The sequence below is a fragment of the Diuraphis noxia genome, unplaced genomic scaffold (assembly GCF_037042655.1).
Source record: "Diuraphis noxia isolate RWA-SAM2 unplaced genomic scaffold, SU_Dnox_SAM2 contig0005, whole genome shotgun sequence".
Classification (NCBI taxonomy): Eukaryota; Metazoa; Arthropoda; class Insecta; order Hemiptera; family Aphididae; genus Diuraphis; species Diuraphis noxia.
The window spans coordinates 49,883,149-49,907,321 of NW_028301715.1; the positions used below are offsets into that span (position 1 = coordinate 49,883,149).

General features: G+C 27.7%; 1 protein-coding gene across 3 annotated transcripts in view; it reads left to right on the top strand.

Annotated features, from left to right (window-relative positions):
- The window catches only part of LOC107163882 (uncharacterized), a 93,264-nt gene that overhangs the window by 15,884 nt on the left and 53,207 nt on the right, over positions 1-24,173 (top strand). For 2 of the 3 annotated variants that reach the window (XM_015511496.2, XM_089228232.1), the window contains exons 2-3: positions 16,215-16,439; positions 21,358-21,500. In XM_015511496.2, coding sequence (XP_015366982.1) covers positions 16,215-16,439; positions 21,358-21,500 — 368 coding nt within the window. The remainder of the gene's footprint in view (positions 1-16,214; positions 16,440-21,357; positions 21,501-24,173) is intronic. The other variant, XM_089228231.1, reaches the window with a different exon arrangement.

The window sequence follows — 24,173 nt, forward strand, 5'->3', positions numbered from 1 at the left end:
TTCGAGGATCGGGTATGCATATTCTTTTTTATGTTTTATTTGAGAAAACCTATTATGTCGCATGACATAGACAGGTTAAACATAACTATTGAGATGTAAAAAAATTCACATTTTCAATGGGACTCGAGTGAAAAAAGCATTCATTCATTTTTTTTGTGCTCAAACATAACTATTTCGAATGAAATGACATTATCATTATCTAAAAAGGTATTTATTTTTGTGTTTTGAGACAATGAAATACCGGGAATTTTTTAGATTGAAACGGAATCCAAAAATATGTAGTTTGAATTACTTGAATATTTTTTTTTAACATTTTTTTTCTTCATGTAAGATAGATTGCTTTAAAAAGTAAAGAAAAAGCAAAGAAAAAACTTTATCCATTAATCCGGCTTATTAAGCACGGAAAAACTACAGATTCCATTGGCACCCCATGTTTGGCTAAAACACGAGCTAAAACAGGAATGAAAAAAATAAATTATTGGATTCGTTTGGCGAAAAATAACGGCCAGGAATCTGGGCAGAATTAATTGGTTTTATTGCAAAAAGTTCCTGTTAAAAGATTTTCCGGACACTATAGTAAAGTGACATACAATAATTTTCCTTCGTCGAAAATTGTCGAGGGTTCGATAAGACCCTCCACCAAACGGCGTTGCACGTAGGTCCGAAACGAATTCATTTTTATTTAAACACGTGTATGTTTATAAAAAAATATCGAATTCACGCGCAACAATGGCAAATGAAAAACTGTCAGTAAAGAGTCCTTTGAAATAAAGGTCGCTTACCGCTATACTTTTTCTTCGCTTTATACGTAGTTTTCACACATTCTTGTGGCTGTATATATATGAGCGTACACTACATTACTGCCAGATGCCCTTTTTGCGCGCGAAGGATTCGTGCGAACGCCACAATATTATAACCCCGAGGTGAAACGACGACAACCACCCTTTCCCTTCGTTATCATACTTGTGTTATCCTGGAAGTCCGGACCATTAATTTATTAAACAGGATAAGTCGGCCAGAAACATAAATAACATCTCGCGTGGTTTTCCTTTTTCTCAACATTTGCTCTCTCCCAAACCCCATATAATTTAATATATACCTATTATACACGAACAGGTTGATAGGATGACACAACTATTTTCGTATGTCCGTCTGTTTGCACTCTGCGCATCTTAGCGTTTGTCCACTCGCCCCACTTCACCGTCGCCATCGTGTTAGAATTTACGACTGTTAGAATAATACCATGGAATAAAAGAGAGGAGAGACTTTTTTAATGTTTCAAACGGCGACAGCAACATGCTCGCACCCATTGTAAAGAACAAAATGAACACAACCATCGCGTCATTGGTCCTCTTCTCTTGGGAAATTTGGCGTTGCACTATACAACCCCTTTCTGCACATAAACACACACACATACACGCGCGCGCGCAGTTTTCGTATTACTTTTTTCGTGCATCTACTTGATTCAACCATGGGATATTTCTGGCTTTGTATTTTTCCTCCCATTTTCTAGAAAAATCGTTATCATTATTGACGTACTGTAACAATAATAACATCTTGGATGTTGTTCTGGAGTATAGTCATATATAGACAGGAGAATATTATGAAATAAGTTAAATGTTGCAGAATGAATATCTCCTATATTGTCGTAATAAAATACGTTTATTTTACTCGCTATTTGATATTTAATAGTAAAGCGCACATAACGGCTATAAGAATCACGTAGGTTACATATAAAAAATAATATTTTATGTGGGATCGGAAGTGCACCTGCTCGCTTTTCATAACAATAATACATGACAAAAACCATATTCCTCTCTTGAATTTATATTATATAATGTCGGTTTTTTGACTATTTAAACTCTAAAATGTTACGTTACACTATACGTTTGAAGAAAAATAACTGAAAAAGAAAACTGTTATAAACATTTTACGATATCTTAATGAATATTTTTTTTTTACTTCTTGTTTCCATTCAAACTCTTCTGGCAAGATCAATTATTCAGAGTCTACGGCGGAGCTCGGTGACAGAAGACAAGCTAGCGGTATAAATTGAAAAATTAATCCCCGGGGTCACCTAGCTGCTTACAGTAGTTTTACAGGTAGCATCAGTAATAGAGTATGTGTACATAATCGAAACATACAATGCTTTTTATTCAATTTTAAGATCAAAAACATTTTTCAATAACATATATACGTATAGGTTAGGTTATGTTGTATAATATAGATATAGCGATCATATATACGCTTTGAATGCGGTTTCGCGGGCGAAGGAGGGAGGGGTATAAGAGATGTTAAAAAAAAATTAAAAGTCGTTTGTTTAAACTTTGACACGATAACAGTAGCAGTGTCGTTTTATCTCTCAATCCATTGAATATCAAGAGGAGGATCGTATTAAAACTGTATAACCCTACAATGGAAATATGTACGTGCGTGGACGTTTTAAATAGCCGAAGCAACAATGAGTGCTTAAAGTAGGCGGATAACACGACGATGGCGTGTGTGTGTGTACTGTGCGTATAGGTAGAGTAGAAAAATTAATGTGGGTCCACGGCGATTGTCTTGGTGATAAATGACTTGTGTAAATTACTCAAGCTTGTTGTCAGACGGTCACCAAGTTGTTTCAAAAACAAATTGTTTGTTATTATATAATTCCAGGTTAGGTTATAGGTGATGTATGTACAGATTTGAGATGTTTTTTTATTGCATAATAATTTGGATTTGATATTATAATGATTTTGTATACTTTTGTTATATTGTTAATACCCGATAATAATAAATACAAATTTATTGAAGTAATTAATCTATACCTTCTTCAAGGGTTAAATCATTTTTTATGTTTTTTTGAAATATGTTATTTACTCAAAATTACATGCTTAGAAAAGAACTAATTTAGTGTTAATGGCGATAAAACGGTTTCAAATCAATTAGTTTTGTGGCCACTTAAATTTTCTGTAATAATGAGATTATGGATTTCAATTGTTATGACGCCTTCATAACATAAATGTACTAATTTAAAACTTAGAAGACTTAAATAGTACAACTATAGTTTTTCTATTTTCCTAATGATACAATAATATAGTGAATCAAAATAATCATCATATTTTTTAAATTTTGTTTTTGTTTATCAATAAAAATTTAAAATTACCATACACAATTTGATAATTACAATACATACTTGTTTATCTATCTCTTTTAAGCATAGCTTGAGTTCGAGACAGAGGGTGTAACAATGTTCAAAGATCAAAAATATTTAAAAATTTACCATTATATACATAAATTAATAAATAGTGTACAGCTTTGTTAGTTATTTAAATAAAACACTTATAAAATAATATTATAGAAAAATCAAAATTGCAATAAAAATAATAGATTTAGTTTTAAACATATTATTTAAATAACACATATGTCACATAACATTGATTTTATTTGCTACTTTTAATTTTAATTTTAAATATAATGTGTTTTATTACACTTTCATCACATATATACTCTACCCAGCAATAAATAATTTTAGTGCTATTACGAATCTGATTTATATTTTTATATTATCAAGTTATAATAACGTTTAAACGATGAATAGAAACTGTATATTTTCCCAACCCTATATGCATCATGGGTATTTATGGCTTAGATTGGATATAGTGAATATATAATTTGCATTTTTGAACATGTACAACATACGTCATTTAATAGTTATTGTGTTGATACTTATGCGTTTACTTGTGTAATTTTATATTTAATTAAATACGAATACAATGTCTGTGTATATTAATTGATACATAACCTTTTATTTGGATCTAAACCTCGATTGGTACAATGTTAGGATTATATATTATTGGATTAAAATTAAAATAGCTCTCTTATAAAATGTTAAATTATTTCAGGGCTTGAAAACCTTATGAAAATCGTTGATTATCGGTTTTAAATCGGTCCCTGTCATCGTTAGCAGTAATCGATTACTGTTACTATATTCAATGTTACAGGTTATCGATTAAGCGATAACCGCTTGATAAAAAAAATATCTGTTCAGTTACTGATTAAATATTGGTTTTCTAAAAAAAATGTATTACATCTATGATGTATGATTTAAGAATAGTTAAAAAAATTATTAATACAGTAGCTACAAGCTTAATAGTTATTATCATTTGTGTAGCTAAAATACATTTATCATATTATAGTAATTATTGTTATGAATATCGGTAATTAGTTCTTAACCGGTTAACATATATTATGTTTTCATAACGTTTTATGTTAACTGAAAATTTGTCATGGTAAAACCGGGAATAAAAATAGGTTTAAAATAACGGTAAACGATTTAATGTTTCGAAAATTCAAGGAAATTACCGGTTTCAAGTCAAGAAATTTTCCGGATGATATATCAACTTAAGTATAATACACATATTTGATGTATATTAAATTTTGTTATTTGAATTATGCTAAAAATATTTGATCATATTTTCTTTCAATAATATTTAGTATATATACAAACAACAAATTATACAAACTATACAAAGTAGTAAAAAACGCCTATATATTTGTAATCCATTCGATTATATGTTAGGTTAGGTGAGGTTAGTTTCTTTTTTAATTGTATTATAAACAAATTATCGTCGAAACATATTGAAAAAATATCATCTTTATGTGGTTTTAAGCGGTCTCCAATTGACGTTTTCGAATGCTATATCATTTTTGTTTAGAAATTAAATAATAAATATAAATTTGTAACCCACAGCTTTTCAAAATATTATATTTTCTTTTTAATCAATTTAATCGTTCAATAATTTATGGATATCTTATCAAAATGTGAAATTCGTGAAAGTATAGGTTTATTTAAGCCTATGTTTGTGGATTATTGTCGCTATACAATGAGATATACCGGCGGTTGCAAGAAAGTTATAACCACAATTCAGTGGTAGCGAGCAATAGTATATAACCAGTAACCATTTGGTAGAAGTATTATTAATATATTTTGCAATTGTCTATAGCGTTGTATGGTCTTTATAAACATTTTGGAAACTGATCACGAACCACTGACATTGTCCACCCTCACCTAACCTAATATTCTCACCGCTTCTGTCGTTATACCGAGACTTATCTGACATGACTTGCTCACCGATTGGCTGGTTCAAATACGACGAGTAACTTTCTTTTTGTTAGTTTGTTACATGCCTGCCGTCCATTATCTGCAAGATAGACTTCTAGAATTTTTCGTCTCCTAACCCTTCTCTACCATTGAACTTTAGTTTTGAATCACTTATTTATTAGTTTAAAAACTTTAAAATTTCCCCAATTCATAGTCGTCGCCTTGTTAGATTTAACTTCGTTATATCCCCTTGTGCTTGTCCCTTCAACTTTATACTGCCACCATCACCGCCAAGTCTTCAAACTTGATTACACAATTTTCATAAAGTTCTGGACTATCGTGTCAACAGATTTCCTCTTCAAATAAAATCAAAATGAAACGTGTGCTTGTATTATACATTTTTGCAATAAGGTTAGACCTATAATCTTGATAGGCATGTATATTGTATCGGTAAAATATATCTAAAAATATAGTTTCTCTTAAATTAAGATAAATGGTATGGTATTGTGTTTTTCATTATTAGCCATATTGAATAATTGAATTGTAATTATAAAAAACAATTTACTTACAAAAATATTTAAAAAAATATTTCTCGACATTTCAAGTTCTGTTTTCCATTTAAGTGTCTTCAAATTACTACTTCATAAAACTTTATACGAGGAGCTATAAAAACGTATATCAAAATAATAATAATAATGATCATAAAATACTTTTAGCCATTTTTATTTTAATCGCAATTTTTTTAAACCTACCAAATCTTTCATGCAGTATTGAAAAAGTTGTTTAATAAATTTAATTCCATACTATTTAAGTATATATTATGTGAACAGTCGTATTATATATTATTATAAACTTCCATCATCTTGGCTTACAACAAAATGTAAATACAGGAACATCAGTATTATTACATTTTTCTAGTATTTTAAAATAATGTTCTCACTGATATTTTTACTATTTTTATTTGATTCACTAGCTAATAATATGTTTTGTGCCACTCAATCGTTTTTTTATATTATTATTCTGGCCATAAATAACATTGAAATAGTTAAGGATTGGCAGTAACTAAAATCAATAATTTCATTACCTATCTTGTAATTCTCCGTGTAGTGTTGTATTTTTGATGCTTAAGTTAAGATACAAAGCTAAAACTGTTAAACGTTTCGTGGACATGACACATGAAGAACCAAAAATACGTGTTTAAGATAGCCCACGGTTCTTGAGGGGGTTTTTTTTTAAGTGTTCTTTGGTATTTTTTCTATTTTTTGTCGCTGGGGAATCGTAAAAGAGATTTTCCATTGCTCTCTGATTTATTGTATAAAGGTTTTCTGCGGTACAAAGCCCTTTCAATTTAAAAAAGGTCTTCCGGAGGGATAAAAATGGTGCGGAGCCATGCTTTAAAGTATTAATGGCGTCTATGATGCATTCCTAAGCCACAAACTGATAAATTTATAAATGTTCAATATTGAGAAATCCGATGATGGGTTTTTATTTTTAGTTAATATTTTAACAGTAGTTTATACAAAATTTAGGTTGGGTATATTTTATGTAGGTATGCCTATTATTTTTATTATTATAATCAGGTGTCTTAACTTTATAGTATAAGGCCGTTGACTTAACATTTTTATTAATTAATAATATTGATAATAATCAACCAAGATTTTTAAGTTTGAATATTTAAATAATTTTGAACTGGTATATGTATTATGCCGTTGCAATTTGTGTATTGTATACATATATTAATTATTTTTTTATGGTTATGTTCTTATGTCATTAGTTAAATTAAGGAAAGAAATTCTCATATTTTTATAATTAATTCTTAAATTATTACTAAAAACCCTGTCATCCAGTAAAGTCTTTAATGAATAGTCATAATAATATAATAAAGCTTAATAAGTTGAAAAGGAGCGCGTTGAATACCATTTATAATTACAATCGATATTTGTACTTTTTTCCCCTTGAATCTATATTTTATGAAGTTATTTTTCATGCATCTATATTTTTTTTTATTACTTTATGCAAAAAGATCGAATCAATATTGTAATTAAATAATAATTTACACGTTTCGACTCTTTCTTATCAGATATTATGTTCAATTAGAAATGCATTGTATGTAAATATATTTATATATAGCGTACCTATAATAAAAGCGAATGCAATGTGATATATTCATGCTGTATATTTCGTATAACTTCAATGTTTAGTATGTTTATTATTTTATTTGTTTCGAAAAATTACTTACCTGCAGCATCTCCGACGACGAGGGTGACCAGCGATAGAGCCAAAATATATATGATGGTAGTGCTGGAACGTAGACAAATTTACTACGGTTCGTGACCTGTCGAAAAACAATCCGATTTATAAACGTGATGTGTACTCCCTTATACACTGAATTTTCGATTGTTCCTCTAGTCATGGATCCGATATTTGTCAACTTGAAAAACGGCACCGTCTTTTATACTCCCTCTAACGGTTTTTTTTTCATACCCTAGATTAACACGGAAATGGCGGTTCTATGGTTTGAAACGTATAGAATCTCGTTCAGCAATATATATATATATAACTGATCTCTAAAGTACATTTTTTTTTATATTTGGACTTCCATCGTTCATCGTTTATTTATATATACACTTTAAATTAGCTTAAGTACTTTCATAGTGCCTTCGAAGGCATAGATCTATGTTCTATACACATTTTTTTTTGATATCTCTTTAAAAAAGCAATAAAAAGTTGTATGCAGTAACTCAGAGTGAATTTTAAATTGAACACAGATAGTAATTAAAGAGAGATCGCTCTTATTGAAATAATTAATTAGTTGTTTCTGAAAAAAAATAGTTAATAAAAACATCAAATAAAGAAGAAATAATGAAAGTATTTTCAGATAAACACAAAATCGTTCTTCAAATCCGATGATTTACTACCGATTAAAAGAATAAATTGGCTACGCTGTAATTAATTGGAACATCCATATTTTAATTTTTCTATTTAATTTTCAATTTTGACCAAATTATTAATATATTGTGTATAATAAGTAGAACATTATACGCAAATAATCAATTTTATTTCCAATTGCATATTGTCTAATAATTTATGGTGTAATTATGTTCTATATTTATATAGGTAATTGACCCCAAAACTTAAGGTCTGCTCGAAAGTTAACATTTCATTTTAAAAACTGATACAGTTTGAGTGAAGGCCGTACCAAAGGCAAAGTGAAAATTTTTTTCATATTTTTTCACCGCAGTAGGTAGGAACTTCGTCAGATTTCACAGATAAATCCACTTGTGTTTTTCAAAAGACTAAGAGATTTTTTTTCTCTAATGAAAATCCAAGAGCTCTACTGCGTTTCATTATCCAGACACAAAAGAAAAAGGCGGTTACGCCACTTGACCGCGTATTCCGCGATACTGAATTTTAAGACGTTTTACCCGATTGGCAGTCATAAAATATTATTTAATTTCCTATACCTCTATAACAAACATAATAATATAAATATTGTGATAATTGTTGTCATATTAGTGCTTTATATTAGGTATAAGATATTATATACAATATATATCAATTTGGTATTTCTTTTTTAGTTGACAATTATTATATTAATTATTAATAAGTGATGACACTTCATTAAAACTCATCATATTTGGTTCTATTTTGTATTTACAATTTATTGTACTACACTGTTTAATGTTTATAACATGTGTCGTGTGAACTATGAATACATTTGTGTAGATTGTAGGCACATAAATTAAATGAATATCATAATACATAAACATTAAAATTATTAATTGAGTAGATATATTTACATATTTTAAATACATTTTGTACATTGAGTTTATTAATCTTAGAAATAGGTCATAATAAACATAGCAATATTAAAGCTTAAATATAATATTAAAAGTTTATTTTAAATAATTTATTGTTTATTAGTCACAATTTCATCAATTTCAAATCTTAAATTTTTTTTAGCTAAATTACTGTTGCAGAGAATTAATTGTATCAGTGCCTATATCATATGTTTTTTGTTAATTGTATCCAATTTACTAAAACTATAAGTTGTATGTATTACTTTTATGTGGCTGTATGAGTTATAAGTTCAGGGCTTTGTATATAAAAAAAAACTTTCAACTTATAAGAAAAAAGCAATTTTGTTGGTACTTTGAGTTGAAAAAAATAATACTATGACTTATTTACATTTCGAAATAAAATAGGTATTGACATTTAATTTAAATATAAAAAGTAATTTTGTCCTCGAAATTGTAAGATATGGAATGAATCTTAGAATATAATTAATGTTTTCAAATAATGATATAATTATAAATACTAATAATAATATCAAATGGTGTAATGCATGATGGTTTGAAATATCAGTTTTTGTCTATATAACTATGAAAACTTAGTGGAGATAAATAAGTAGTATCGGTGTGAAATTTATTCGCAGACCTACTGGTTTTATTCGTGTTTATTGTTTTTTATAACATAGACATTTTTTTATGATTATTAAGAATACGGTAAACGAACGACATATCTAAACTAAACATGGTGCAGCTTTATTATTCGGCGCGGGTGTTATTACAACTTTTAATGGGGTTCTTGTTCTGACCTTGTTTCTCAGTCTTTCCCTCTCTAGCTATATATACATATACATAGACTGAAATTCAAGTTAATATTGGCGACGAGCGGTGGATAAACCCCGGTCCGAACTTCGGGCTCCTAAAAACTTTTTTGCTGATGACTGTGTGTTGGAAGTCGCCGCCGACGCCGTTTATTGCCGCCAGACTGAAAATATCCACTTAATTTCAACGAGGTCCTTTCTTTTCTTCTCTCCGTCCTTCGCCAAGTAAGATTCCTATTTTTCCGGAAACAGTACGGATTTATGTTTATTTTTGTTGTTGTTTGTTAATAGGTACAATATGCTGCGCTCGGTTTAGAGCTTACAGGCATTTTTTTTTTGTTCTCAATTCTCCCACGAATATAAAAGAAATAAAATAACATTAGTCATTGCGTTAACATTATTAAATGGTGAAATATTTTATTTTTACTTTACAGTCGGAGCAAAATCCTAAAGCCACAGCCATTGATAATATACATGCCTTTGATACGTATAGTGATGATGACTATTAATATCATTCACAAATTCTTATGTTCCTTTTTGATTGATTGAAAAGAGTATTTTTCTGACATTTGTGATTTTTTAAATTTTGAATTACGCTGAAGTTGTATAATTATATTATTAAGAATATTTTTTTTCATCTTTCCTTATTTAAATTTTTCATCCTTTATTTTTAATAATTTACGCAATTCTTCACAATTTAAAATTATGCCTATTCACCGAATTTTGATATCTATTTCTCTCCATATTTATGCATGAAACGTGACAAATTAATTTATACATAATCAAACCAATAAGCTTTATAAAATTTCACTAATGTAAAACTTTGCCTTAATATGAAGTTCAAAATGAGACAATCACTACTTGCCACTTTATTGTAAAAGTATTTTTTTAATTTTTTTTTTTATTAAGGAAAAAGCCTCGGTAACGTGACCATTGGCTTGTTTTTACAGATAATGATAATTTAAATTAAATTGTACAATTCAATATCTTCCAAAAATAATATTTTATTTTTGGATGCATAATGATATTTATTTTACATCAAAATTAAAATATTATTTAAAATCAGAAATTTACAAAAATAGCATCAATAATTACAAAAGAAAAAAAATGAAGTTTTTGAAATATTTATTGGTTGTATTTACATAATACATTAATACATATTTCAATTGACCTTTAACACACTATCTACTGCTATCTTTTCATGAAAACAATATTTGCCATGTTGCATGATAAGGAAAGATCAGTGACCTATATGATATCCGTGTATCGTATTACATATTATACAGTAAACAGCTATTATTAAAATCCATACCTAGTTCATTCGTTCGGAAAAGTAGTAAATACTAAATACATTATAAATGAAATATGTGTTTAGTAGGTAAAATTATTTTCACATGTTACACGTATCACATATGATTTCATTTTAAATAATTGACTATATATTTTAATAACATATTAATATGACAGGCTTAAAGTATTATATTTTTAATTTCGACACAAACCAATTTGTCAAGTTCGATTTAAATATTAAATCTAGTGTTGATTTAGGGATTTGTGAAACGTCAGATATATAAACACATAGTTAACACTTTGTTAATATTTTGTACAATTTTTATTTCTTAGTTTTAAAGTGTTTATACAGTGTTAATAGTTTTTCGCACCTGTTACCTACCATGTACGTGATGTTGTAAATCTCTCTAATGATATTTTAGGGTCTTCAATATTACAATACATCATAAAAGGAATATAAAATAAAATTGCATGGTCATTTTTGTTTGTATTGTATATCAAATGCTGGTTTAATTGCTTTTCATTTTATGATTCATATATTATTAATTTTAAAACATTATAAACACTTTTAATTAAATTGTTAGTTATAAAATACCTTATATAAAACCTATATTATAGGTATATGTATACTATGGTACCTAGTAAACTAAAAAACCAACACAAAAATGTAATACTTACGTATAAGTACTAACACAATATACAACAATAGTTATTTCCCTAATATAATATTTGTATATAATTTCGATTCAATTTTTAATATAATAAAAATATCTTCTGTTTATTTTCATTGCAACAACATTATCTTTTACTAATTTTTTAATCGAAATTATCTATAGTTTATACTCTTATTTGAAATTGTAATTTAATGATTTATAACAAATTCGTAAAAATCTTAAAATTTTAAATGGTTTTCTTATCACTGATAATAATGACGTATGATTTATCGTTAAAAAATATAGTTACTTAAAAATTAAACATAATTATTATACATAGTATTTATTATAAAAACCGATTAAAAATAAAAAACGACTATTATAAGTTTTTAATTTAATAAAAATACTTTCTTTGTGATTTATTTTTCCTTTTCCTGAAATATTCTACTATCTTATAAAATTATTTTTAAATTTAAAAGGTTAGCCTATTTAGATTCGAGACAAGCGGGGTAATATAAATAAACTTGACAATGGCATGTGTGTTTTTTTGTTGTGTGATACATCTTGGAGCATACAATTCGCTACTATTTTCAACTTTTATGGAGATTTCTGTTGGAGAATTTGATCTAGTTGGACTTTGCTGTGATCTAGAGAAGACAAATTCTAGTATTATTTTCGGAATTGTTCCAAAAAACAATCTATAGTTCACTGGTAACCAAAATATAAATTTTTCAAAAAATCAATTTTGTTCAAATTTTAAAGTGAAGAATTCATCAAATTTTCTATTCAAATACTTTATACAAGAAGCGCCGTTTGAAGTTCAAATTTTGTCAAAACCGGATATTACAATGAAATATCCTAATTTTTCAAAAATTGATAGTAACTATTATTATTTTTAATTAAAAAAAAATCGAAGAGACTTGAAACTTTTTAGTATACGTATATTACCTACCTATTATTTCCTTTACATAATTATGTATTTAAAATATTTAGACTACCTACCGTGTTAAATTATTGAAATCAATTGGTTTTTAACAATTTGATTTCTTCGTATATTTTATATGTAGTTATATAATTTTAATATGTTGATGTGTACCTATATCTTTGTATGATATAGTTTTTGTATTCGATTTAACTTTAAGTATAAAATAATATTGTTTCGATTTTATTTTGATGTTAACATAAATAATCCGTATTGTTTGGTGTTATATTTGTCTTAAATCTGTTTATTTTTCGATAAATCGTTTAATTGTGGGTGTGCATGTTTAAATGATTACAAATGGTTTTAAAATGTATACGATCTTACCAAATACCAAATGACTATGGAACATATACGTACATTATGTATTTTATATGAAAGGCCGTATCCATAACTCTATAAAACTGGGCTGTTGCGAAATTTAAGAACGGCTATGTATTAAATGTTGACTTGTGAGAAGGAAGTTATACATAAAGCTGTCAGTGTACGCTTTTGTTTTTTTTTTTGCACACAGCTGTAAATAAAAATAAAACGAGATCAACGATAAGAGATGTTAGCTGTGGCAATAATTGTTGAGTGTGGATAGATGGTTAGTAACGGGTCGCATAGGTATTAGAAAACATAACCTCGGGGGGGTGGTACATTTTTTACTGGGGAATAATCATTTGAGCTTTTGAACTTTTTTTTCTCACATCAACCCCGCTTTCACGTCTGCCCCGCAGGTTTTGGCGCATGAAAAATTGACGTCTTGGCAGAACATTATAAACGGAAATTTTTCACGCAGAGGTTCGGGTCGAAAGTCATTTTTTCCATTCTCACGACGGTGACTGTCTCGCAACGACGTATATCTTACGTGTCTCCCCACCCCGCCTCTTCCCCTGGCCGTTTTTGTTGCCGACGAATAATAATAATCGTAACTCTCTTGCTCCTCACTCTTATACTACCCACATTTACCTCCTTCCGACGATAATAACCGGATATACCTACCCTCGGAATGACCTTTGCCGGTTACAAGCAGATAGCACGTGCTATATTCTCTACGGGGATTACGCGTTGACGTTAAGTCTAAAGTATTGACTGACGGATGAATGGTGGACGCGCTATCGCCGTGGCTTACCTATAAACTTCGCTGCTGTGATTCTTGCAAAGTTTACATAACCACAAGAGTTAATCAAACATAAACGAATGGGTTTCTATTTTTCTGCTGCGTAATGTATATATACAGGGTGTCCTGCTAGAATTTACCCATTGCGATATCTCCTGAGATAATAAATATATAATAAATCTTTTTTTTTATTAGACTCACACAGACAAGGGCTACATTTATTTTATTTTTTAATTTCATTAAATTTTTTGATAAAAAAGTTAAAACAATAGTTATTTTTGAATTTAAAAATAAATTAAGAGAACTATTTTATAAAGTTTATTTTTTTGAAAATGTTGACCTTTCAACGTTTTTTTTCATTAATCTCATGATTTTTAATAATTTCTTTAGTTTATAGATAAAACTGCAAAACTGGTTTTTGTCTGAGCAACGAGATCCTCTCTACGGTTAAGGGTATGTACCCTCAAGGGACAGTCTGTATATTATAGTGTCGGTAGTTACCCACTATTTAAGACAACGCTACAGTAGTTGAATTGTAAAGAAGTCGTGTAAATGTGCATAATGTTATTGCATTGCTGTACGTATGTATAATATAAACTTGAATTTGTTTGATATGTGCATCGAATCGCATTTTAAATACGTCCATTATAATATATACGTTTTTATTTGTGTTAAACTAACATAATCATTAATCATGCCTTATAAGCTATCATTAAACAGTTTTTTTTTTGATTTTTGAATCCATAAAATTCATTTTATCTTACATTTCATTTGTGTTAAAACATTTTAAAAATCGAAGCTTTACATTTTTGAGAAATAAAAGAACATATAAAATTATTTATTGCAGTAGGTGGTCTTAACGTTTTGAGCGCATAAGTAGAATATTTTCTCCAAAAATATCAACGTCAACCAAATTCACGTTTTACAATTTTTTACATTTTTGGTCGTTACGGGCATCTAAAGGCAAGGAATAATCTGCAATGAATTTTAACTACTCTTGTCTACACTTACGTAGTCTTAAATATATTAACTACCTCAGATTCAGTATTTGAATTTTTTAAATGACCATTTTACGACCGGGAATTGAGAATATATTAAAGTTGGAGAAAAATCAAAAATATGTACATTAAATAATTTTTTTTTCATATTATGTACCTACTGATTTTCAAATTTTGCATGTCGATTAAAAGTAAAACAAATATAACAACCATTATAGATTAATTATATTATATATTATTAAAAAAAGAAATACTATAAGTACCTACCGGCAGTGTTATGATGACACTAAAATACAATCTTTTATTAAATAAAAGTATAGTGACACCCCCCATAAAAAAAAAAAAAAAAAAAAAAAAAACAGAATTAATTGCTTATATTATAAAATTTTTGTTAAATTTAATTACTCATCTTCCCTGAAATTTAGTTTTAAGTACACTTCTGTGAGTGTTTCATATTCATAAATTAGTTAATGTCATATTAACAATTTTATCTATATATGTATACAAGTCACAAGTGTGTGTACTTGTTATCCTTACTAAAACGAACTATCCCTTTGTTTGGTTTATTTTTTCCTTGAGCCAAACAATGTTGGACGATTAAAAAAAAAATGATTATTCTACTCCTCGATGTACTCAATTGATGTAAAGATTTATATTGATTAGTTAAAGATATCTTAAGATCGATATTGAAAACGAGTTTGTTATTAATTTGTTAATACATTGTAAATAGTTGACTTCGAAATTATTATGTTTTAACTGAATAATACTATGAAGTGAATCTGATTATCTGAGTATGATGTTCTAGTAGAATGATTTATTCTTAACATGCATACATCGGGCTGTTAGGTGAATTAGATTCAGTTCGTAACCGAACTATCTAACAGAGAAGTCATTGTGCCAAATAATATTATTTTTGTGTCAATTTATTTCGTACTTCACTCGTTTATAAGGACCCAATAATAATTTATAAGAATATATTATATTTTATGATACAAGGTTTACAATTGGATGATACGTTAAGTCGTAAATCATACGAAAAAAAAACGATGAATTTAATACAGCCTGATCAGTTAATAAATCGTTTTCGTTCTACCTACCATTGTTTTATTGTCTATATTTCTTCCGTAGCGGGTCCTGCAGGAAATCTCGATTTTTAACCGGGTTTGACAGTTATTGGCGCCCTCTTCTAGTGGATGACGCTGAAAAATAAATAATGCCCAGAAAATGAGTTTGGGGGCCTTATTCAGGCTTCAATGCAGGATTGGATCCTGGTTCGTTTAATACCAATATATAATATGTGGCGTGTGTACTAGAGAAGGGAAAATTTCTCTCCGTTTTCCAGTCTATATACGAGTACGACCCTCTGCCATATCTGCCATACATGTTGTACATAAGAAAAAATTTAACATTCACCCCCGGTGCCCTCACGATTACCGTTTTAGTGAGTTTTTCATTGAATACATATTATTATTATTTTTATTATTATGATTACAGAACGGCGAACGAGGCTATTTGGAAGGCTTAGCGTCCCGGTACGCAGATCTGTACAACACCCATTATCGAGACATTTTGGAGTATCTGGACGAACTTAGGGCCGCCGAGTGGGCCGAATTATCTCCCCGTATCACGTTGTTAGCACCCTCTTCACCCTCAAGGTCGCCATGCAACATTGCCGGAAATGCGTACTCTCATCACCTATACGCACCCGGAAAATACTCTGTGAGTATTCGAATTCACGATTTTCATTATACCTAGCTATATTACATACATGTTAATAGATTTACGTAGGTATTTAAATTTTTGTCGTTTTTCTATAATACTGCATACTGCTTATTTTATTCTAAGTGAAATTTTTAAACTCAAAATAATATTTTGTGAACAATGTATAATAATAACAGAATAAACATTGTACTCATATGCAGTAAAATATATATAGTCACTATAAACTTATGGAAAACGTATTGTTGGATTTTATAACCTTAGATATAAATGCAAACAATATTATGAGTTTTGAACTACAAAATAATTTGCAAATATTCATGGTTTTAACGAATTTTTGTCAATATTTGAAATTCAAATGCTAATAAAAATTTAATTTGAATTTCCGGTAGACATTTTTTTTTGTGATAAAGATTGACAAATTTTTAAGACATCTTGTATTAAATTTTCAAATCTTAGATTTAAAAAGAAAATTTTTTATGAATTTCTAGCTTAAAACAACTTACGAATTTTTGTAATTATTACGTACTTATGTCAAAATTCAAAATTTGAATGCTTATAAAAAAAAATTGTGACCATGAATTTATTTTATTTTTCAACTGCTATTGTAACAATATATTAAGAGCCTTGTATTAAATCTTCAATATTTTCTACCCAAAAAATAAATTCTTATCGATATTAATTTAAAAAAAAACTAATAATGGTCGAAAATTGCATATACCTATGAATAGTACAACATAAGTCAAACATTTTTGAAAATTTCATGGCGGATAGAATATACTTATAAAAACATTCGGTGAAAAATTCATGTATCAATGGTCATTTGTTTTAAAGTTACATCAATAATCAAAATCTATTTTGTCGAAAACTTATTGTGCGCAAAATTTCCCGTTTTTCCCTTAATTTTTAGTTTGTTTAACCCGATTATTTAGAAAAATATATAAGAATTTTTTACTATTGACCACCAAAGTACCAACTATATTCACTTTCTGATCGAATAAGGTACTGAAGTCAAAAATCGAAGCACTTTTACTGAACCAAAATGAGATGACAGACACAAAAAAAAAATATATTCATGGTTTTGACGAATTTTTGTCAATATTTGAACTTCAAATGCTAATAAAAGAAAATTGTGCCTATGTATTCTTATAAATTTTTTAATCACTATAATAATAACTTATGAGAAACTTTGTATTAAAATTTCAAGTATTTTTATAGGGCCAAAAAAAATTTATCAACACTTCAAAAAAAAATTTTAGTAAAATTGAAAATTTTAGTTGTCTATAAATATCTCAAAAAAAGTCAAAATATTTTGAAAATTAAATCATGTAAAGAAAATGCCAATCTTAATAACTGGTAAAGTTTTCAAGTATCTACTACATATACTTTTTGAAAAATAACAAATATTTAAAATCGTTTGAGGATGAATCGTTATCGTTACGCTATTTCGTAAAAATTTAAAATTCAAACGCACTTAAAATTTTTCCTATAATGATGCTTCGAATTTTCTCTATAGCTACTTGAAGGAAAACTTATTGAAAACTTAGTGTTGTATTTTTAATCCTTAGTTATAAACACCAAAAATTTTATGATTTTTAAACTTCAAAATTACTTGGAAATTTTCGCGTTTTCGACAGATTTCGTAAACATTTTAACTATAAACGCTTACAAAAAAAAATTGTGACTAACGATTTTTAATTTTTTTTAGCTACAGTTAGAACAACTCATAAGGAACCTTGTATTAAATGTTCATGTTTTTTTGGTTGTCCAACATTTTTTTACCGACACTTCAAAAACAAATTCTCAAAAAAATCGAATATTTCAGTAGTTTATAAATAACTCAAAAAAAGTCGAAAAATTTTGAAAATTAAACTGTATATAGGTATCACTAACATTAACATTTGGTGAATTACAACCATATAAAAATATCTATTTTTTTGAAAACTGTTGGAAAATGTTAACTTTTGACCTCTATAATGCACCAAGGATATTCACTTTTACATCAGAAACCACCCCCAAAGTTTGAAATCGAAGCATTATTTCGACTAGTTATGCTGTACACAGACACAATAACACACACATCATTGTAAAATCAATACATTCATCACTTCGTTCAGAATATAATATTTTGTAAGGTTATACGTAACAAGTTGTATTTTATTTGACTTTATGTTTGAATTTAAAAATAAAAAAAAAGCGGGTAAGTCGTGTATGTCGCTCTGCTGTACAGTAGGTTACAAGTGGGTTACTGTAATGGATGAAATTAAATTTGAATCCAATGATATTATATCATTGTATACGAAAAACGATTCTGAGCGAAGACGGTTTATTTGTCTAGGATATATTATAGATTATTAAAAATTTTCAAATCTTATTTTTAAAAAGAAATTTTTTTATGAATTTCTAGTTTGAAATAATTTGCGAATTTTCGTGATTTTTACGTATTTAGTCAAAATTTGAACTTTAAATGCTTATAAAAAAAAATTGTGACTATATATTTCTTTTATTTTTCAATTGCTATTGTAAAAATATATAATGAGCCTTGTATTAAATTTTTAAATCTTAGATATAAAAGGAAAATTTTTTATGAATTTCTAGCATAACATAATTTACGAATTTTCGTGATTTTTACATAATATGTTGTAAAAATTCAAACTTTGAATGCTTATAAAAAAAAATTGTGACTATGTATTTCTTTTATTTTTCAACTTCTATTGTAATAATATGTTAGGAGCCTTGTATTAAATTTTCAAATCTTAGAATTAAAAAGAAAAACTTTTATGAATTTCTATCTAAGATAATTTGAACATTGCCGTAATTTTTACGTGTTTAGTCAAAATTTGAACTTTAAATGCTTATAAAAAAAATTGTGCCTACGAATTTTTAATATTTTTTAACTTCTATTGTTACAATGTGTTAGAAGCCTTGTAATACATTTTCAAGCTTTTCTACCGAACAAATAAATTTTTATCGATATTTATAGAAAAAAAAACTAATAAAGTTGAAAAATTAAAATGTCCATTAACAGCTCAAAACAAATCTAAATATTTTGAAAATTTTATCAAATATATAACACGCCTATATAAACATTCAGTCAAAATTTCAAGTATCTGTGGTAATTTGTTTTAGAGTTAGGTACACCAAAATAAGGAAATCGCTAAAAGTAAAAATCCAATGTTGTAAAAATTTAAATTTCAACTGCTCATAAAAATTTAATTTGAATTTCAGGTGGAATTTTTATTTGTGATAAAGATTGAAAAACTTGTAAGGAATCTTGTATTAAATTTTTAAATCTTAGATTTAAAACGAAAATTTTTTATGAATTTCTAGCTTAAAATAATTTGTGAATTTTCGTGATTTTTACGTATTTTGTCAAAATTCAAACTTTGAATGCTTATAAAAAAAAATGGTGACTATGAATTTCTTTTATTTTTCAACTGCTATTGTAACTATATGTTAAGAGCCTTGTATTAAATTTTCAAGCTTTTCTACCCAACAAATAAATTTTTATCGATATTAATTTAAAAAAAACTAATAATGATCGAAAATTTGAAATGCCTATGAATAGTTCAACTTAAGTCGAAATTTTTGGAAAATTGCATGGTGGATAGAATATACTTATATAAACATTAGGGGAAAATTTCATGTATCTATGGTCATTTGTTTTAAAGTTACATCAAAAACCAAAATCGATTTTGTCGAAAAATGAGTGTGCGTAAAATTTCCCGTTTTTCCCTTAATTTTTAGTTTGTTTTTCTCAATTATTTAGAAAAGTATTAAGAATTTTTTACTTTTGACCCCCCAAAGTACCAACTAGATTCACTTTTTGATCGAACGAGGTACTGAAGTCAAAAATCGAAGCATTTTTACTGCCCCAAAACGTGATGACAGACACAAAAAAAAAAAAAAAAAAAACAAAAAAAACACACATCATGGTAAAATCAATACATTCATCGCTCCGCTCAGAATCTAAAATAAAAAGTTTATATAATAGTTAAATATGTCTATAGGTAGGTATTAAGACAAAATTATATATCACAGTCACATCATCGAAAATGTTATACTTTTTATAATTTTTGTGAAGTTTGATTTTACTATAAGATAACTCAAAAACCATAAAAAAATGGGGTTTTCATAAATGTATTTTTTCTTTGTATCTCGTGGGTTCTAAAATCTTCTTAATATTGAGAAACGTCAAAAACCCAGTGTACAAAATATGCAAATTATAAGAAGTTTTAAAGTTAAAAAATATTTATGCTTACATTTTTCTTCGCCTTATATAGGCACTGTTAGTACTCCAGCTTAATTATTATTCAAATACGTTTAATTTATATAGATATGATTCACTAGAGACCATACAATAGATATCATGAATTACATATTTACAACTATTTTTGCGTTACATAGTCCATGATTATTCAATATTATTCTGTCTAGATATAGGCGACATGAGCTCAAATTTAATCACTGCTGCTGTATATTTTGTTGAAAATACTAATCAAATCACTAGTTAACGTTAATGTCGATTTGTGAATACAAGGAAAATTGTCTTAGCATACATCTATATTAAATATACGTAGATGTATTGGTAACTAGCGACCATTTCAATCAGTCGTGCTAGACTCTTTTGAGTGCAGTTGTTGTTAAGTGAGTGGGACCCTTAGGGATTATAGAGAGATGTTCAAAGGAGTCGAGAAAACGGCGGCGCACGTAAAGCGCGTATAGGACGGATAACGTGGGGGCAGAAATGACGAGGGTGGCTCCGTCCATTTTATTCAGTGTTGATTGGTAAACTTTTGTCTGTTCCGGTGCGAAGACGCACGTACGTGTTACGAAAATCTATACGACTAAGTTTTTGTACTTTTTTTTCTATATTAATTTAATCTTATTTTTTGTTATTATTATTATTATTCCGCAGCCATCTAGCTGTCTGAGCGATCGCGAAGAAGATGAAATTTACGGTCTGACAACGGCTGAAAGAAGGTTTCCACCAACCGCCGCTGCGGTCAGACCACCCGTACACCTGAACACCACCATCAGGCAGCACACCGTACAGCAACCGTAAGTACAGTTAACACATATACTTATACAATATATTTAATATATACACATAAAAGTAAATATTATATTTATATCTGAGTAATGGACATACACGAACTTTATATTATTGTGCTTATTTCCTTATATAATATATGTTATTCCTTATATATTATAGCATTAATTGATCTATTATATATTAACGTTTTGTAATATTATTCGTCGACTCGTCGTATATATTTGAAATGTCATAATGTACGTGTGAGTCAATGGTTAGGTCGCTCCTAATGTCCATGTAAATTTATAATATACCCTTACGGTGAGTTTGTAGGGCTGCAGGTTATAATAATATTATAGTATTCGCGTTTATAAACTCCTTTCGTTTCGTTTCCAAATTGCATGAAGTATCTCATTTAAAACAAATGGATGTAATATTAATGTATATTCTTCATGAAATATAGATATATTATTATGTATAGTTATTATTTTATTTATATGAAGCTGCATGGTTATATTTTTTTTTTTTTACACACGCCAAGTCCAAATGAATACATAATATTTTGTATACAGACGTAAGCTTTTATGTACCTATCTTATCTTTTTTAGTTACACATAATATAATAGTATACAAAGTTAAAAATACTTATAAAATATTATCTGATTGCATTATATTATTTTTTATTATTTAAATATGTGGGTAGTTACCTATAGGTACCTAACTTATATTTAACGATTTTTTTATATATTCATATAATTATTTCTTATTCATGAAACAAAGTTCCCAGTAATAAAACATTACTCATTCAAATTCAAGCAAGAGAAACTATTATAAAAGTTTTACGATATTATATAATTACATATTTTAATTTTAATTAATATCTCGTTATATTTTGTACATAAAGATTTTTATTTTATCATAAAAGATATATATATATATAATTTAAATTATGATTCTATGGATGATGAACAAGAATGTAGAAAAAAATCGCTTGAATTTTACTTTTTCCTTATAAATGTTGGTATTAAGTTATTTTATAATGTTTTATTCTTGATTAATATATGCATATCCTATTACAGCAGTATGCAGAAAGTTATTGTTTTTAATAAAATATAAAAATATAAACTTGTTAAGAAAATTCTGAAACAAGTTAAAGATATAAAATTTAAATAGGTACAGTTATTATTACTGTTTTCTGGGTTTTGAGTACATATTTGATAAGTCATAAATATAAAAGGAACATTGCTAAATTTCATACATATTACAAAAAGAAGTTTATGCCAAAATGTATTTTAATATTTAGGCTACACTAAATAATTAATAGGTTATATACGTATGTATTTCCACACCGCGTAGCATTAAAATAAATTATTATAATTTGTTTTTAGTGTACCAAGTCAAATTTTCAAATGCAACATATTTTAATATTAAAATATTGGTTAGGTTAGCCTTACCTAAAATATTTGTGATCATTTTTGTCATATTTCCTCAAGTAATTCTCATACTGCTTATTTACTATATAATTGTATTATATTAGATTCGGAGTAGAGTGATGAATGCATTGATTTTACAATGATGTGATTTTTTAATTTTTTTTATATCGGTGTACACGATAAGTAGCCGAAATAATGCTTCAATTTTCAACTTCAGTAGTTTTTCCAATGGAAAAGTGAATTTATTTGGTGCGTTGAGGAGGTAAAAGTATAAAATTCTCAGTAGATTTCAAAAGAGCTGGAAAAAACAAAATAAAATATTTAGAAAAAATAAGAATCTTTATGCAAAATTGGTTTTTAACTAAATCAATTTTGGTGTAACTCTAAAACAATAAATTATGGTAGACACATGCAATTTTCACTGAACGTTTATATTAGTATTTCCTATACATTATGACATTTTGACTTATTTTAAGCGGTTTACGGACACTCGACTATCAATTTTTTTTCTTTAAATGTCATAAAATGTTATTCGTTGAATAAAAAAGCTTGAAAATGTATACAATGTTTCCCATAAGTTGATATAATAGCAGTTGGAAAGTATATTTATGTATATAATATATTGTTATAATGGTAATTGAAAAATATTGAAAGGACCTAGTCACCTAATATTATTTTTTAAGCATTTTAAAGTTTGAATTATTACAAAATACGTAAAACTCACGAAAATGTGCAAATTATTTTTTATAAAAATACATGTTAGGTTAGGTTTTTATACAGCATAGCAGTATTATCTTTCTCCTTTTTCAATATTTGTTTTCACAATATAAGATATAATTTATATTTATTTTTTTTACAAAGCATTTCACCGATTAATAAATTGATCACGGTACAATATAATATATTGAAAACACACTGTCATTGACTTGTCCTACGCATTTTATAATTATTTAAAAATTAAAATGGTTTTTTTAATTATAAACAGGCCTGGTCGAGTTAAATTTAAAAAAAAAAATTAGAGACCGGGTCTGAGCGGTTACAAATTTTTAATTGAAGTTTCGGGCCGATTCAGGTCAAAATAAAAAAACGACCGACCCGTGAAAGTCTTTTTTATACTTACTATTAGAGATTTTCTTCGACGTTACAATATTTTTATTTTGTGTTTCTATACATAGTGTTACCTCAGGCATATCTTTTGAATATGGTTTCCACATTTATTCATCTGTTTTGTAACCTTAGGGACGTTGAACCGTTTAAATTAGAACT